We start from the raw sequence: 18,371 nt of genomic DNA, 5'->3' as shown, positions 1-18,371 counted from the left end.
TATTTGTTTAGCATTGTGAATGAATACTGTGCCAAACCAATAAACCTCCAAATATAATTGTTGGCTCTTTTTTTTTCTTTATACTAGTTGATATCCCAAGGCATTGCACACACGGGGTCAAGATCAAGTGCAATCTTCAGATCACTCAGGAACATAGGAATAGGCCATTCAGCCCCTCGAGCCTGTTCCACCATTCAATTAGATCATTGTAAACAATTTTACAACACCAAGTTATAGTCCAGCAATTTTATTTTAAATTCACAAGCTTTCGGAGATTTCCTCCTTCCTCAGGCAAATGTTTCAAGAGCTCCTTGAAGCCTACGCATTTATACATATAGAACAATACATGGTGTTTACAGACTGCCCCTGCAACTGCCCGTTGCCAAGGCAATCACCGTGTTCAGACAGAGAGGTGTCACCTGCAGAACCCCCGAATACACATTCAACAAAAAAACAAACAGCAAATGACCCATTATATTAAAAACAGATAACATTTGTTCGCTGGTGGGCCAGCGAACAAATGTTATCTGTTTTTAATATAATGGGTCATTTGTTGGCTCTCTCTGCCTTCCGGATGTTTCTGCCTCTTTTTTTTTTCTGTTTTTTTTCCCTGTTTGTTTTTTTGTTGAATGTGTATTCGGGGGTTCTGCAGGTGACACCTCTCTGTCTGAACACGGTGATTGCCTTGGCAACGGGCAGTTGCAGGGGCAGTCTGTAAACACCATGTATTGTTCTATATGTATAAATGCGTAGGCTTCAAGGAGCTCTTGAAACATTTGCCTGAGGAAGGAGGAAATCTCCGAAAGCTTGTGAATTTAAAATAAAATTGCTGGACTATAACTTGGTGTTGTAAAATTGTTTACAATTGTCAACCCCAGTCCATCACCGGCATCTCCACATCACAATTAGATCATGGTTGATCTGTATCTTAACACCATCTACCCGCCTTGGTTCCGTAACTCTTAATACCCTTACCTAACAAAAATTTGTCAATCTTAGTTTTGAAATTTTCAATTGACCCCGAGCCGCAGCAGCTTTTTGGGGAGAGTTCCAGATTTCCACCACTCTTTGTGTGAAGAAGTGCTTTCTGACATCACCCCTGAACAGCCTAGCTCTAATTTTAAGGTTATGCCCCCTCGTTCAGGGTTAGAGGGCAAGGAGATAATTGGACCAGGGCCGAGGGAGAACTGCGATGCTGGAGGCCGGAGGGAAAGGTAGAGTGGGATTAGCGGCTTGGGGGGGGTGGGATAGGAAGGTAGAGTGGGGTTATAGGCTGGGGAAAGGAAGGGAATATGGAGCAGAGAAGGAGGCCAGAGGAGAGTTAGAGGGAGGGGGGAGGTGACTGACTATCTGGGTGAGGTACCAAAAGATTGCCTCTATCTTTGGAACTATGTCCCAGTAAGAATCAGTGCCCTCAGGAGGGGAGTAGGTGACAGGGGAAAAGGAAAAAAAGCTGAATTATTTTGCAGTAGAGTAATGCTACTTAAACACTGTTGAGTCTGTACTTCCTTTTGAAAGTTTCAGCATTATTATTCCTGGCTGTTTTAGATTTATGTCAGAGTCAGTAACAGAAGCACATCTATTTCTAATTGTTTTATGTTCTCTCTCGTTTTCTTTCAGTCTTGTTCTTTCTCTTTCCTCTGTTCCCATTCATTTCTTTTTAAATTCCCCCATTATTACCCTGGATCTATGCCCAGATGGGAGGACAAACAGTTCAGAAATGGTATTCTCCAAAGCTACTGTCAGTGCAGCTCTGCTACGAGTTGGCAGCAGCTATACTTCAAACTGGGCAAGGAGAATGGTGCCAGTTCTTTTGCCTTCATTATCATTTCTGTGTCATCTGACAGGAGACTTGTTTACTGCAGCAAAGACAGCCTGTGTATATTTTTGATTCTGCACAAGCAGGAGTGCTCACTATGCTACAGTCCTGTCAATCCATCTGCCTCTAAACTTGTACCTCTTCATATGAAATTAAAGAACATCAGTTTTTAACCAACCATTATGAGGGAGTTTTAAATGATCATGTTGGCAACCATCCACCTGTTTTGCAAGTGCTGATGTCATTTCATGAACTGTGACCATTGATCTATGATTTCCATAATGTAAAAACGCTAATTTCATTAAATCTGTTTGCGATTATCCAACATTTGGGTACACTCAAAAATGGGCATTTGGGGAGCTAATAATGTATCCAGTCATGCATCTCAACAGTTTGTCAGCTCAGTATTTAAATAATTTATTTGGATTTCACTGACTTTTAATAAGATGGCTCTTATCAGATGCACAGCTCCTATCAAAAATGTCTTTAGTGGAAATAATTATCTCTTCAGTAACTTGCACACTTTTCATGGTATTTGCATCGTTTGACAAATTACTTTCTATAGTGACACTCTTGGGTTCTTTTGAAATTTAGCACACTGTGCCCTTTGTGTCTTTGTGCCCTTTTGAAGCTAAGGAAGTTTCATCCAATACTGTGCTTTGAGCATTGCATTTTTGCTCCTAGGTTCAAGGAAAGGATAATGCAGCTTTTAACTCTATTGGCTGGCTATCTTACTGGTTTTGTTCTTTAAAATTGTAAGCGTTTGAATCTAAGATCAAACTGAACTAGTTTCAAAGGGTAGTCAAACAGTATAGAATTTACAGTGCAAGTGAAAATGTTCCATTGAATTGTAACTAACATTCAAGCAGCTGCTGTTAACTATTAGTCTGGTTTGAAACTATTCCCCTTTGGGATTGTCCATAAAGTACCTGTTAAACTTTTTAGGTTGACCCCCTCCCATCCTTGCCAATCATATGCATTTCTGCTTATAAGGATAGTAGACAGGTACAAAAAGCAATCAAAAAAGCTAATGGAATGTTGGCCTTCATCTCAAAGGGGCTGGAATACAAAGGGGAGGAAGTGATGTTTCAGTTGTATAAAGCCTTGGTCAGACCACATCTGGAATACTGTGTTCAATTTTGGGCAGTGCACCTCAGGATGGTATATTGGCCTTGGAGTGTGTGCAGCACAGATTCACCAGAATGATACCAGGGCTCAGAGGGTTAAATTAGGAGGACAGGTTGCATAAACTTGGCTTATATTCCCATATGAATAGAAGATTGAGGGTTGACCTGAACGAGGTGCTTAAAATGTTAAAAGGGTTCGATAGGGTAGTTACAGAGAAACTATTTCCTCTGGTAGTGAAATCAAGAACGAGGGGACATCTTAAAATTAGAGCTAGGTCATTTAGGAGGGAAATCGGGAAGCTGTTCTTCACGCAAAGGGTAGCAGAAATCTGGAATTCTCCCCCAAAAAGCTGTGGATGCTGGGACAATTGGACCTTTCGAGACTGAGATATAGATTTTTTTTTTCTTAGTTAAGAGTATCAAGGGATGTGGAGCTAAGGTGAATAAATGGAATTGAGATACAGATCAGTTGAATGACAGAGCAGGCTCAAGGGGCGGAATGGCCTACTACTGTTTCTATTTCCCCCGCTACATATATTTTCATTTTGTTCTACCTGGCACAAAATTGAATAATACTCTGATACAGCATCTTATGGCAATTCATGTAAAACAGGTTTAATAAAACAACATAAATGGGAATAATAGTATTTTAAATGTTAAAACAAATTATCTAGAAGATTGAGAATAGTGCATGACAGCTTTGACGAAAGCCCTCCTCTTTCTGTTGAGCTTATGGATTTTTGACCTGCCCACTGTGTATATACTGGCTCTTCTGAGGCAAGGTTTCAAAGCTTCTGACCTGCATTTCCTGCAAGTGTCACCATATCCCATTTCTGACAATCTGAGCAACTACATAGGAGACCTGCTAGTAAAAAAAAATCTTGCACACTTTCTGTTCCACACTTTGTTCTCCTATTCTTGCATCAATTTGTCCTACTTCATTCACCAGAACAAAATCAAACTATGCACCTTCTCTTGGACTGTAAACATAGGCCTTGATTTTTACAAGGAGGGTTGGGGGGTGGGAAAGCTACACGCCAGTCCAGTAGCGGGCGGAGAACCCGGAGAGTTCAGGGATGTGGAGGCCCTGCCGATCTTAACGGCAGGGCCTCATTTAAATAAAAGGTCCTGGAGTCCTGCCTGACCCATGGGAACGGTCCCCGGCAGTCAGTGGGAGGTGGGGTTCCAAGGTGATTGGGGGGCACCGTCCTTCGCGATTGGGAGGGGACAGTTCCTTTGCAATAAGGGATCTGGGGGGTTTTCTTCAAGATTGGGGATCGATGAGATGGAGGGGGGGGTCCTTCGAGATTGGGGTATTACTTTGAGATCAGGGGCTGGGTTCCTTTGCGATTGGGAGCTGGGGATTCCCTCGTGATCGAGGGCGGGGGGGGGGGGGGGTTGGTGGAGTGGAGGAGGGGAAGCTGGAGCTGGGGAGGCCCAAGGACTTTCCAGGATTTTCCCAGACAATTTTCCAATTCTCTCTGGCTACAGGCATGGTGCTGGAGGACTGCTAACATAGTACCGTTGTATAAAAAGGGATAGACTGAGTAATTCTTGATGTATTAATGACTTGGACTCGGATGTACAGGGCATAATTTCCAAATTTGCATATGACACAAAACTTGGAAGTGTAGTGAACAATGAGGAGGATAGTGATAGACTTTAAGAGGATATAGTCAGGCTGGTGAAATGAGCAGATAAAATTTAAGGCAGGACAATGTGAATTGATACATTTCGGTAGGAAGAATGAGAGGCAATATAAACTAGAGGGCACAATTCTAAAAGGGGTACAGGAACAGAGATATCTGGGGGTATATGTGCACAAATTGTTGAAGGTGACAGGGCAGGTTGAGAAAGCATATGGGATCCTGGGCTTTATAAATAGAGGCATAGAGTACAAAAGCCAGGAAGTCCTGATGAACCTTTGTTAAAACATTGGTTCGACCACAACTGGAGTATTGTGCCCAATTCTGGGCACCGCACTTTAGGAAGGATGTCAAGGCCTTAGAGAGGGTGCAGAAGAGATTTTCTAGAATGATTCCAGGGATGAGGGGCTTTAGTTATGTGGATAGACTGGAGAAGCTGGGGCTGTTCTGGGAACAGAAAAGGAGATTTGATAGAGGTATTCAAAATCATGAAGGGCCTGGACAGAGTAGATAGAGAGAAATTGTTCCCATTGGTGGAAGGGTCAAGAACTAGAGGACATAGATTTAAGGTGATTGGCAAAAGATCCAAAGGTGACATCAGGAAAAACTTTTTTACGCAGCGAGTGGTTATGATCTGGAATGTACTGTCAGAGGGGGTGGTGGAGGCAGATTCAATCGTGGCTTTCAAAAGGGAACTGGATAAGTACTTGAAAGGAAAAAATTTCAGGGCTATAGGGATAGGGCGGGGGAGTGGGACTAGCTGGATTGCTCTTGCATAGAGCTGGCATGGACTCAATGGGTCGAATGGCCTCCTTTCATGCTGTAACCTTTCTATGATCCTATGACTACAGGCCAGTCAACTGAACCTCGGTGGTGGGCAAATTATTGGAAAAGATTCTGAGGAATGGTATTAATTGTCATTTTGGAAAGGCACGGATTAATTAAAGACAGTCAGCATGGATTTGTTAAGGGAAAGTCGTGTCTGATTTAACATGATTGAATTTTTTGAGGAGGCAACAAGGAGGGTCGATGAGGGTAGTGTGTTTGATGTAGCCTACATGGATTTTAGCAAGGCTTTTGACAAGGTCCCACATGGCAGACTGGTCAGAAAAGTAAAAGCCCATGGGATCCATGGGAAAGTGGCAAGTTAGATCCAAAATTGGCTCAGTGGCAGGAAGCAAAGGGTAATGGTCGACGGGTGTTTTTGTGACTGGAAGGATGTTTCCAGTGGGGTTCCGCAGGGCTCAGTACTAAGTCCCTTTTTGTGATATATATTAATGATTTAGACTTAAATGTAGGGGGCATGATTAAGACGTTTGCGGATGATACAGAAATTGGCCGTGTGGTTGATAGTGAGGAGGAAAGCTGTAGACTGCAGGAAGATATCAATGGACTGGTCAGGTGGGCAGAAAAGTGGCAAATGGAATTCAATTTGGAGAAGTGTGAGGTAATGCATTTGGGGAGGTCAAACAAGGCAAGGGAATACACAATAAATGGGAGGATACTGAGAGGTGTAGAGGAAGTGAGGGACCTTGGAGTGCATGTCCACAGATCCCTGAAGGTAGCAGGACAGGTAGATAAGGTGGTTAAGAAGGCATATGGAATACTTTCCTTTATTAGCCAAGGCATAGAACATAAGAGCAGGGAGGTTATGCTAGAACTATGTAAAACACTAGTTAGGCCACAGCTTGAATACTGTGTGCAGTTCTGGTCACCATATTACAGGAAAGACGTGATTGCACTAGAGAGGGTACAGAGGAGATTTATGAGGATGTTGCCAGGACTGCAGAATTTTAGCTATGAGGAAAGATTGGATAGGCTGGGGTTGTTTACTTTGGAACAGAGGAGGTTGAGGGGAGATTTAATTAAAGTGTATAAAATTATGAGGGGTCTATATAGAGTGGATAGGAAGGACAGATTTCCCTTAACAGAAGTCAATAACCAGGGGGCATAGATTTAAAATAATTGGTAGAAAGATTAAAGGGGGGAGTTGAGGAGAAATTTTTTCACCCAGAGGGTGTGGGGGTCTGGAACTCACTGCCTGAAAGGGTGGTAGAGGCAGAAACCCTCATCACATTTAAAACTTACTTGGATGTGCACTTGAAGTGCTGTAATCCACAGGGCCACGGACCAAGTACTGGGAAGTGGGATTAAGCTGGGTAGCTCTTTCTCGGTCGGCACAGACACGACGAGCCGAATGATCGCTTGCTGCGCCGTAAATTTCTATGATTCTGTGATTCTTGAGGGGACTGGGAGTGCACTCCTGCTCCTCCTGGCCCACAAGGAGAAGGAAGTTCCTTACTCTTACCGTGGCCTCTTCTGGCCAGTCGGCTCCTCCTGCCTTGGTTCTGCTACTGGGCAGCAGACAGAGCAGAACTCCCCCTGGCTTGTGTTTAATTTTACATCGTGGTGCCGATTATGTCATCGGCCCGTCACTTTTGCATGTTAATTAGGCCCCACCTGACTTAAGCAGGAGCCTCGTTGATGGCCTGAATCGCTGCTGTTAATATTTTGGCAGCTGTAAATGTGGTGGGTTGGAGGAGGGATCACAGTTTTCCAAGAGCTTACCCCTCGTCCAACCTTTTGCTGCCCATTGGGAGAGGTGGGGGGTGGTGGTGGCGGGGGAGAATGGGGTTAAAATTGCAGCCATGGCGATTTAGGAAGCAATCCTGGATCCATTCTAAAAAGTAGTCCCCATTTTGGCCCTAATGCACCGGTCTATTTTAAGGTAGTTACAATTACTCAATGTTATTGGTGGGGTTGCTCTTGTGTATCTCTCCCTGTAGCTCATCCCCCCCCCCTGTTTAGTGGCCTGTAATGCACATCGAGTTGAACCATTTTTCTTCCCACTTCCTCACTATCCATATGGATTCTATCTTAAAATAAACAGAACCATTAATTTAATTTATTCCAAATTGTTTAACTTCACTGTTTATACTGGACAGATGCTGCCAACGCATTTCCTGTTATAATAATGCTAATTATACTTTTAAAAAAAATCCTTCCAGTTTAGCTGCAGAGGATTTCAATCTTTTGCTGAAGGTGGTGATCAGGGTCCAGACCTGAAATTCTTTTTCATCAAACGCTTCCAATCCTAAAACACACTTTCTGTAAAGTAGCCTGAACGTGCAACTTTCTTTTATTCAAAATATTAACCAGTATCTCTCTGAACTGTCTGTGATTTTCTGCCTCTATCTCATCTGCACTGTTTGGTAGCCTGTAATGCACACCAAAAATTAGACACTTTCTCTTACTCTTAACACTACCCATATGGAGTCTCTCTCAACACAGATCCGTGGGACATACATTCTAGTGCTCTGATAGGATCCTTTACCAATGCTGCCACCCAGCCCCTCTTACCCCCCTCCCCTTAAAAGCTTATAACCAGAAATACCACATTCTTAGTCCTGTCCAAACCTAAGCCACGTCTTCCTCCACAGTTGTTAATGCTTTCAACTCTCCAATTTTGTTTCATATTCTTTGTGCAATCGAATACATACTACTCAATCCTGACTCCAGTTTTTCAAAATATTGACCCTAATTCTGTTTCCTGGTTTTCTGATTCTATTTTTTGATATTCTATATCACTTTTACAGCAGTGTTGTTATCTTACTCCCTCATGTCCTTTTTCTGATATTTTCTCACCATTTCAGTTAAGCCTTCTGCTTTTCCAACAGCTTTATTAATCATCTCTTCCTCTCTGGTCTCATGATGTGGAGATGCCGGTGATGGACTGGGGTTAACAATTGTAAACAATTTTACAATTGGTCTCAAACTTAGATCTTTCCTGCCATATTGCTTTAAATCCTCTCCCACTGCTCTGTTCATCCTCCCTGAAAGAACATTGATGTCATTTCAGTTCAGGTGAAGGCTGTCTCTTCAGTATAGCCTTCCCGTGTTGCAGGACTCACCACAATACCCCAAGAATGTGAGCCCTTCCCTCCAGCAGCAGCCATGCACTGACCTTCCAAATCTTCATTTTCTTAACCTGTTGAGCAGCTGGCACAGGAGGCAATCCAGAGATTACTATGCTATAAGTGTAAAATTAAACAATTATGTGAAAGTAAGGACAGAATGTATGTCTTTAAAAGGGTGCAGAATTGTGTTTTCGCCCAGGTCCCTTTGTCTATCCTCTCTTTTTGACTGAAGCACTTAGTCTGGACTCCTATGCACGATGCCACGGGAGATCAATTAGTATATGACATGTATGTAAACCTGCTCAATTATGGATGTAAGTATAATCAATGCCGTAGGTTTAGTTTTCATGGAAAAGAGATCGGTATAGAAAAAAGTATCGGAATTTGCCCATGCTACATCAAGCTTTCTCAACATAGCACTGCTCCTGCAGAAGGTCCTAAGCTGACTAATCTTGTAACTACTGAAATCATTAAGTTCCTTTTTAAAATGTAGTTTTGTTTCAGTGCATACGCAGCCTTGGCAGCAAATCAGAAAGTACGGTGCTTTACAAAATGTCTGTGAACTTTTGAAAAATTAGCAACTACTTATAACCTCATGAGTGACTTTATGTAAATACAAAGCTGAACCTATATCTTCATAGTCTAAATTAACAGCATGTGCTGAATAAACAAAGAGTCTTGTTACATAGGACAATACTGGTGAAAAACTTAATTATTAAACAGTTAAAGGGCAATTTTGTCCTCATTCTGGATAAACAAAGTGACCTATTTAATATTTTTTTTGGTAACTGATGCAGTTATGCTTTGCCTATTTTGCACTGAGTAAACTGTTATGGAGTGGTAACTTTCTTCAAGTTTCTGATCTCAGCCATGTCATATGGAGGAGATCCCAGAGGGAGCCAGAGCACATCTCTACTAGAGGAGAACATTCAGCCTCATTTGGGTATTCTTGTGACATATTGACATCTGCTAGCAATTCTTTACCAGATGCTACAAGAGTGGGTCACCTGTCTGATATTAGTGAAATCATTTTGCCTTTACTGTATTTTTTACCTATTAAAAGTGCTGTTTTCTTTAAAGGTGGTTGGGGTATCTTAGCCTGCTGCTTTTTGATGTTCTTATCTGTCTACTGGTGCTGTTTGGGCTAATCCGAAACTCGAAGGGAATCCTTGTTTGGTAAGTCTGATTATGTGATGCAGAGTGTTCAGTGTAGTTTACTGACAGCCAGATTTCCTCGTAGTTAAAACAAAAAATCTACCACTGGGAGTCTATTGCAGCAGCACAATTGTATATCCCACATGGCAATTTCCCAATTTCATCCAGGTTATCGGGAGAAGGTGCCAAATGGCGACCAGGTCATTTTCTGCAGGAATAAAAAGAAATTGAGTGATTTGTTTCAGCCTATCTCCTTTCTGTAACCACTGGTTACAACACTGAATTATTATACCTCCGAGAGCCAGTTATCCCTACAGGAACAAGAACTTACAGGATGAGTCATTTTGGAGAATTTTGTTTCCCCTTTTCTCCTCTTTCTCGCTAATTTTCACTTCTCCATTCCTCTTCGGATGGCCTTGATTTCACTCAAGTGGCAACCATTCATGTGTCGGCCTTGACGGTGAGTATTGGCAAGCTATTCAATATAGGAATATCACAACCAAGTCCGATCCTGACCTTTCCTCTGCAGAGGTCATTGAACAGGAGTTTTGGAACCCTGGCCAATTTCCCCCTCCCCCTTTTAACACAGGGTGCTGACTCTCGTTACAGCACTGCTACAGCTGACCAGGTATGGAACCTGGGATCTCCGTGCATGGCACAGCTATTTGCTGGATAAACTTGTTGGCCTGCTGGGGGTTGCTTTCTCCTCCCCCTTTTTAAAGATTGCATCTGCCAGACTTTGCACTTGCCTCTTCTATCTTCTGTGCTAAATTTGATAAGTCTCATAAAAATTGTAACTACATTTTAACATTTATTTGTCACAGCTGAAAATCTTTACATAATATTAGTATATTATACCCCTCTATACAGCATCAATAGCAGTAATATATAAGATGTAATGTCACTGCTGGTACTACTTTAATTGTCAAAACAAAAGGAGCTATTTTGCCTTCAGCATAAGTAAGTTGTATGTTTTACAAAAAAATGAATACAATGGGTCCCTGATGGTTCAATTAGTAATTGCATTGTCCTTTATGGAACTGGGCCACACAGATCAGGAAGGTCCCACTTTTGATCCTTGTTCTGTGCTGAGTTAGATGATCTCAGCTGGGCTGACAGATGGGGTTCTATTATTGGCCTTACTGCCTTTGCTGTAGTGAGGAGAAAATTAACTAGGGTTGCCACTCTTGATCACTGTCCAATGACAACACCCCTATCACCTTCCCATTGAAAATGGACATGCAAGGGCTACGTTTGGCTCTATGGTGGTGTCCCCTATGGTTGAATAGCTGCTGACATTCATGTGAAGAATCGCCACTTGAGCGAGATACTAAAAGGAAATGGCCACTTGGGTAAAGCACTGAAAGGTGACGAGTGCCCAAGAGTATTTACCCCAGCGTGAAGCAGCACCATCAGGAATGGATGGAAGAAAATGAGAAAAGGAAAAAAATTAAAATGAATACAATTTCAATGTGAAAATCAATCATAGTACAATAACTGTATATTTGTTCATTGACTTTGTGCTCCGGTATGTTTATGGTATATCAAGTGGAATCCGTCAGTAGTAAACCTATATTTTGTGCAAGTGATTGCTATTATCGCTTGTACAGTTTGTCACTGGAGTTTGAATTCTATGTAGCATGAGATACCTAAAGCAGCCTGCTTGATTGGCACCCCATCCACCACCCTAAACATTCACTCCCTTCACCACCGGCGCACTGTGGCTGCAGTGCGTACCATCCACAGGATGCACTGCAGCAATTCGCCAAGGCTTCTTCGAGAACACCTCTCAAACCCGCGACCTCTACCACCTAGAACGACAAGGGCAGCAGGCACATGGGAACAACACCACCTGCACGTTCCCCTCCAAGTCACACACCATCCTGACTTGGAAATATATCGCCGTTCCTTCATCGTCGCTGGGTCAAAATCCTGGAACTCCCTTCCTAACAGCACTGTAGGAGAACCTTCAACACACGGACTGCAGCAGTTCAAGAAGGCGGCTCATCACCTTCTCAAGGGCAATTAGGGATGGGCAATAAATGCTGGCCTTGCGAGCGTCGCCCACATCCCATGAACTAATTTTTTAAAAAAAGGGGCAACTATCTTTCAGAAATTGAGAGGCTAAAAGTCTTGTCATAAAGGTGTAAAATTGGGCACAAAATACTTTAAAAAAAAAAAAATGTGCATAAGTTTTCTAACCAGTGGACTTAACTGAATATGATATGTTTAGAGTCCAATAATGTAACTTTTATTTGTAGGGCAATAATAGTTGGTTTGAAAGTGGAAGTTGTTAGGTACAGATGAATCTGTTAGTGTGCAGGAAATACCACGGGAATCTTATTTAATCCTCATTTTAGAAATAATTTTAATGGTGATGTTCTAAGGCTTCACCATGCACAGAATGGTGGGCTGTTGGTAACAGTTTCCATATATGACTACAAACTGACAGCTGTTTATGCAGTTTTTACCCCTAGAGTGCATCTTTGATGCTGGACCTCAAGTTATTCAGAAGTTTTATTTCACTGTCAAGCTATCAACCTTAAAGAAATGTTAGCAATTTATTGGGGTATGATTGGCTTATTTTTGGTATTTCGATTCGGGCAATGGTGTTGATATTAGAGGCTTAGCGACAACACTCTATCTTATGACATTGTGTCAAAGGTTTGTCTGACATTTCAAAAAATTAAATTACTGTAATCCTTATGACTCCTTGACAGTAAAATAATTCTTCATAGTATAATCACTGATTATCAAATTGCAAACACCAGCACATTTTTTCTTCTCCCTATTGAAATTGAAAACTTCATGATTCAAGTTACTTTGTTAAAATTAATAATCTCTGCCATGATAAGTAACGTTATAAAAATTGCCATTTCATTTTTGAGGGGTTGATATAGAATATCTAAACTGAATTTAATTTTTACTGCCAAACAAGGGAAGGATTAGTATAAAGATGTGAACACTTTTAATAAGATTCATATTTTAACAAGACACGGTTTTAATTATTGCACAGGTGTTTTACTATTAAATCACATGTAGTAAAGTTTTCATTTTACTACACTTGGCTCTCTCACACTCCTGTTTTTCCTTTGCACAGCGCTGCTCTTCTGGGAGTGCTGACCTTGATTATCAGCTGGGGTTCGCTGGGTCTGGAACTGGCAGTGTCAGTGGTGAGTTCTTTACTTGCTTGCGGTAAATAATGGTACAGATAACTGGCAAGCCATTCTTCTTTCTGTCAGCTGCCCTCGTTATAGTGTTTCTGCTGCAGTCAATGCATACTTTAAAATAACTATGTCAAGGCATCAGTATTTTGTTAGCTCAGTGACTTTCCCAAACCATTTTATTGGTCTGTATGGCAATGGGCTGTTGTGTGGAATGCTGTGCATTTTCATCACTATCAAAAGGGATAGGTATAAATCGCATGTATTGGTGGTGTGTGCAACCTCTGATTCATGAGCTCCGTTTTGTTTATACTTAGTTTGTTGTTGACTTGGAAGGTACTGAATATAAATGTTCTATTAGAGCAGCTCCTGCGCCTAACCATGCCAGTAACCTGAATTAGCTTGCACAACTGAAGCGACTGGCTCACTGACTACCCTGGGTTATTTGTTCTATCTACTAAATTCAATTTTTTTTTCACACTGTGAATCTTGGTAATTATTAGGCAGTGCAGTCTAATGATGTCATTAACTGTTGAATTTTAAACACTTTTTGACTTTTCTCTGAATTATTTGAAGTATTTATGTTTAACCCACTTTAATTAAGATTGAGATTAAATTTTAATATATTAGCAGTGAGACTCTCAAAGCATTTTTAGAAGTTGAAACTACATGAAAACAATCTTCGCAAAAATCGAGATGGAATGTAATCTGGCATATAGTTCAATGATTCATCAGATTAATGTGTGCATTTCCTGAAGTTCCTACTCTTTTTGCCACTCTCCTATTTACCACATTGCCCCACTGCTGTCTTTGATGATGCTAATCTGTGTATGTTTAATGTATGTTTCTTGAAATTCTTTCTCATGTACAATATGTATTTCAGGCTGATGCTGGTTTTGCTTGATCTGCTTATATATATTGCATTATATTATAATATGAGGAAACTTAATAGAGGTTTAAAAAATTCTGAAGAATTTTGATAAAGCAAATATGGAGAGACTACTTCCTCTGGGGAGTCGCTGACCTGGGGCCATCAATTTAAAATCCTCACAAAGTGACAGAGGTTAGGAGAAATTTCTTTGCAGGGAGGGTTGTTGGAATGCCTTGCCACAGAAGGTGATTGAGGCAGAAATCGTTGCCTCCCTTAAGGTGAAATTTAATAAATATTTGAAGCAGAGGAAGGCTCAGGGTTATGGATAGAGAGCAGGGCAGTGGGATTAGTTTTTGATTGCTCTAGCAAAGAGGCGGCACAGACATAATGAGCTAAATGGTCTCCTTATGTGATTTAAACTTCTGTGGAGTGTAACTTACTGCCCAGTATCTACTTAAGCGATAGTTTGATCTGATGATCGTAACGTAGTCCCTTGTTGCATGTCCTGGATATTGTGATCTCACACATGGTGCCGTATATGTTCTCCAGTCTTTATGGAAAGTGAACTGAAAATCGCTCCAGAGAAACAAAGTTCAAATGACTACCAATAAACTGAAATGCATGAATGAACAGAATCTAGTTTTTATAGTGAGCTTTATCTATTTCCTACTGCTCGTTGTACTACAAAAAAAATCCATCTCTACCACTGTTGTCTGCTTTCACATTCCTCAAGCTGCCCTGCACCAACGGTGTTATAAGACCCTCACCTACTTCCCAGATGCTCCCAGAGCCTGGCGCCTTGCCTGCTGCCCTCCAATCCCAACATCCACCTCCCATTACTCTGAGCTCAACACACAACTTCCAGATGCCATATTCTCCCTCCCATGTGCTCCCACATCTTGCCACTCCTTTGCTAATGCTCTCATACTGCAAGACCATGCTTGGACTGCTTCCATGTTTTCAACTTCCATTTCTTCCAAACTCTGAAATTCCCCTTCTACAACTCTTGAGACCTAAAGACAACTCCTCCACATCCCAACATTTCTTCATCCTCTGTATCCCTACAGTCACCCCATTGTTCCCAGACTGCTCAACCACCCTCTCAATATTACTAAATTGTATGACCTCCTCTCTCTTCCTCCCTGCCCCATCACTGCTACACACCTTCTACCTACAGCCCAGAATATTTTCCCATGTCTACTCTCAAGTAAAAGTAAGGCACAAAATTGAGTACAAAGATAAATTAACTTATACTAATTATAATTGAAGCAATTTCCAATTTCTACAAAAATAATAATTCATAGGCATAATTCAAACCCAAAAATACCACTAACATTCCCATAATATTTCATAATAAGTAAACATTTTTACTGATTCAATCACCATAAGAGTGGCCGTGATATTGTCTCATAGCATAAAATAGCACTATGAGCTCTGACTCATCATTGGGAGATCCACTAATGTTTCTAATATATAACTAATATTAGCATTAAGTACAAGCTCTCTTGGCATGCTACTCATCAAATGTAACAATGCTTGAAGATGATTAAGTCCTGTTGCATGTCACTATCTAGTGACTGTGCATGATGTCCTCTAGCAGCACACACTTTTCTCATATTTATGTAGGAAAAGAATGATGGTGAATTTCTAAGTTATCAAAATTGAATGTGCCAGATTCTAGGACTATAACATGTCATTTTTACCTTGCAAATCAATTCAGTCAACAGCAGCCTTTCCTCATTTTCTAACACGTTGCTGGGTTATTATCCAACAGAGGATTATTTGTGTTTTGTTTTGTATATTTTGTTCAGAAGCTCCAGGCAAGTACTGATCTAGTGTAATTTTGTTAAAATAATTTTGAATTTACGTTACAACGCATGACACTAGCTTGGTTTGGTGATGTAATAAGTGTGGGATGTTTTTCTTCAAAGTTAAGCATTCTTGACCACAAACAAACTTCTTATAGATAGCTTAACACTAACTTGGTTTGGTCATGTAACACATTGTTAGTTGCGATTTATGATCATGAAGAAAATATTAATAGATTACTGCGGGATTTGTTTTAATACATTGAGATTGAGAGCTGATTACAATGAAGGCCTCATTATCATGGTGACTGCATTAGGCTAGTTTATAATATTATAAAATTAAATTAGGAAGCGTGAAAGCAACCAGAAATGAAAAGGAAAAGTGGAAAATGAGAAGGCATAGTTATTGTTATGTGAAACAAAATGGAAATGATTGTAGAAATATTGCATAATAGATTAGAACGATTTGAAAGATTAATTAAATAATATCCTGTTCTCGAGCTGATGTTTGGAGTTTTTAAGTTGCATACCAATTCACATGTGAAAAGATCAAGAGTAGATAATTTTGGGTAAACACTTAAGGCTTTAAATGGGCTTTATGGCTCAAAAAGAATGTATTATTTTGTATTGTGAATGCATTTTTGTAGTTTAATGACACAAATTAACCTGGTAAATCTATTTGTTGCAGGTATAATTGATATGTAATTGTTAAATAAACACTTTTGGTGAAAATAACCTCAAGGTTACCCAGTATAATAATATGTAATGTCATGCAAGAAAATAGGAAAGTGCAGATTAAGGATGTAAGCTGGAATGCCTCAGCTTTCTGTTTTTATGGGCTGCATAGTTACATACCATGGAGTCTAGGAGGCCTCATGTAAAGTTTAAATTTATGTTCCCTTTATATATCTCACCTTGCTGATACCAACAAATCTTAGTGTTCTGATTTAGGATTTATTCATCATTGAGGCAACATCTCTATATTTTTAAAAAAACAGCCTTTTCCAAACCCCCAGGCCTAAAACATACAACAAGGACAAGTTAGCGATTAAGAAATATATAAGCATAGTAGGATTGAGTTGTTTGGGCTTCACGTGTGGAAAGCTGTGTAAATGGAGCCTGGGAATTGCAAAAGAAGCGTTTAACAATGTGGAGACATTGCTGTGCGACTGAAAACTCAAGCTAGTAGTAATTAGAATGCTTAAGTCATGTATGGGCAACAGCGTTGAAGACGTGAAAATTACACATTGAATGCTGAAGTCAGAAGGCATTTGAGTTACGGTATTTTGAAAATAAGTTGGACAAGAATGATTAAGAAGATGGTCCTGAATGTACAAGAGAGAAGTGATGAGGCTGATTATAATGAAAAAAAAATGACATCTTGGTACATTATTCAAGAGTCACAAGAAAGGTTCTTGGGTTTGTTACTGTCTAGATAAGTTGACTAGATCAGGCAAAAGAGGACATGAAGACATGCATTAGTTAGATGATGTGATGGAATGGGCAAATGTATCAGGAATTGATGCAATCAGCTATTTTTTTTGTCAGCTGGGTGTCTGCCATGTGTGGAAATCCAGCACAATGTTTAATATTCTCTAAATCAAGCTGCTGAGAAATCCGACAGATATAGTTTCTGTTTGTTGGATGGAGTGTGCATATTCTTTCCATAGGAGCACACTCCACTTACTTAGTCTAGAGTGCCTTGATGCAGGCTGGCAACAGTCAAAGCTTGGGGACCCTGGAGTAGGCACAGGGACACTGCTAAAGTTAAACCACTTAAAAGTACACAGCTGAGCAACACAGAGCACTGGTAGATTGCCTACTACTTGTCCAACTAGGACTATCTATCAGGACATGGACTTGCAGGGCTACCTGGAGCTGAGTGAAAAAAATGCTAGCTTTCAGTAACAAGTCTACTCCTCAAGGCCCCATCAATGAGCCATGCTGGGTGGGTAATCATCAGTGTCCTGGTGTACTGTAGACTTGTCTGGCTCAGATACCTGATTACTGAGTCTGCCAAGGAAGGTTGACTCAGTTCCAATTTTCCATTGCCAGGTGTACCATCTCAGGTCCAATTTGACCCTAAGAGGTTTTGCTCCTTTCCTCCCTTTTTTTCCCCCCTTTGCCAAAAAAGGTTAGTTATTAGTTTGTCATTAGACAACTGAAATGTGGGTTTGAACCATACCCAGGCAGACAGTAGATACCAGAGATTTCTCATGAGTGGCATGGTTGAGCAGTTCAACTGGTGTAAAATGTCTGAGTGCATTTCCCCCATCCTGCTCACCATAGCATTGGTGGAGTTAAACCACTTAAAACTACACAGATTATCTGTGCAGAACACTGGTGGGTTTTCGTTGAATTGTGGTTCCACCAGTTATAGCATCTATTTGCCCCTCTGCAACCCAGTTCTGGTAGACACCAAGCTCTGGGCATATGAATGCACTGCCCCATACCTAACCTCTAGATGACTCCTTCCAGCAGCTGCCATGAAAGCCTCAATGTTTACTCATCAGCTATATGACCGACATCTGCCTTCAGTTTTCCAGCGAAGTCTTAACAATGCAACTGGAAAATCGGGAATGGGCCAAGCTATACTCAACCACATGATCAATTGTTGTGCCACTGTATACACCATGTTGATGCCATATGATTGATTAACCTTGAAAAGGAATCAGCAAGCACCCATGCTGTGGGGATTTGTATCACCTTTGAAGCTCCAGGATTGACACATTCTGATCTTACATAAAGACTGAAGATGAGTCAGGAAACTATTTTGCAATGACATCGAGAGATTTACATACAGTTAAGGATTTAAGGATCCTTAGCCATTCAACACCATGCAGCTTTTGATTCTGTAGGGTAGA

General features: G+C 40.8%; 1 protein-coding gene across 2 annotated transcripts in view; it reads left to right on the top strand.

Annotated features, from left to right (window-relative positions):
• Positions 1-18,371, top strand: part of LOC137340408 (protein tweety homolog 3-like) — a 157,555-nt gene that overhangs the window by 89,256 nt on the left and 49,928 nt on the right. For both annotated transcript variants that reach the window (XM_068002821.1, XM_068002822.1), the window contains exons 5-6: positions 9,590-9,685; positions 12,765-12,837. In XM_068002821.1, the coding sequence (XP_067858922.1) occupies positions 9,590-9,685; positions 12,765-12,837 (169 nt within the window). The remainder of the gene's footprint in view (positions 1-9,589; positions 9,686-12,764; positions 12,838-18,371) is intronic.

The sequence above is a fragment of the Heptranchias perlo genome, chromosome 22, assembly GCF_035084215.1.
Source record: "Heptranchias perlo isolate sHepPer1 chromosome 22, sHepPer1.hap1, whole genome shotgun sequence".
Classification (NCBI taxonomy): Eukaryota; Metazoa; Chordata; class Chondrichthyes; order Hexanchiformes; family Hexanchidae; genus Heptranchias; species Heptranchias perlo.
The sequence above is the reverse complement of the archived record's forward strand: the minus strand, read 5'-3'. Positions and strand labels throughout refer to the sequence as shown.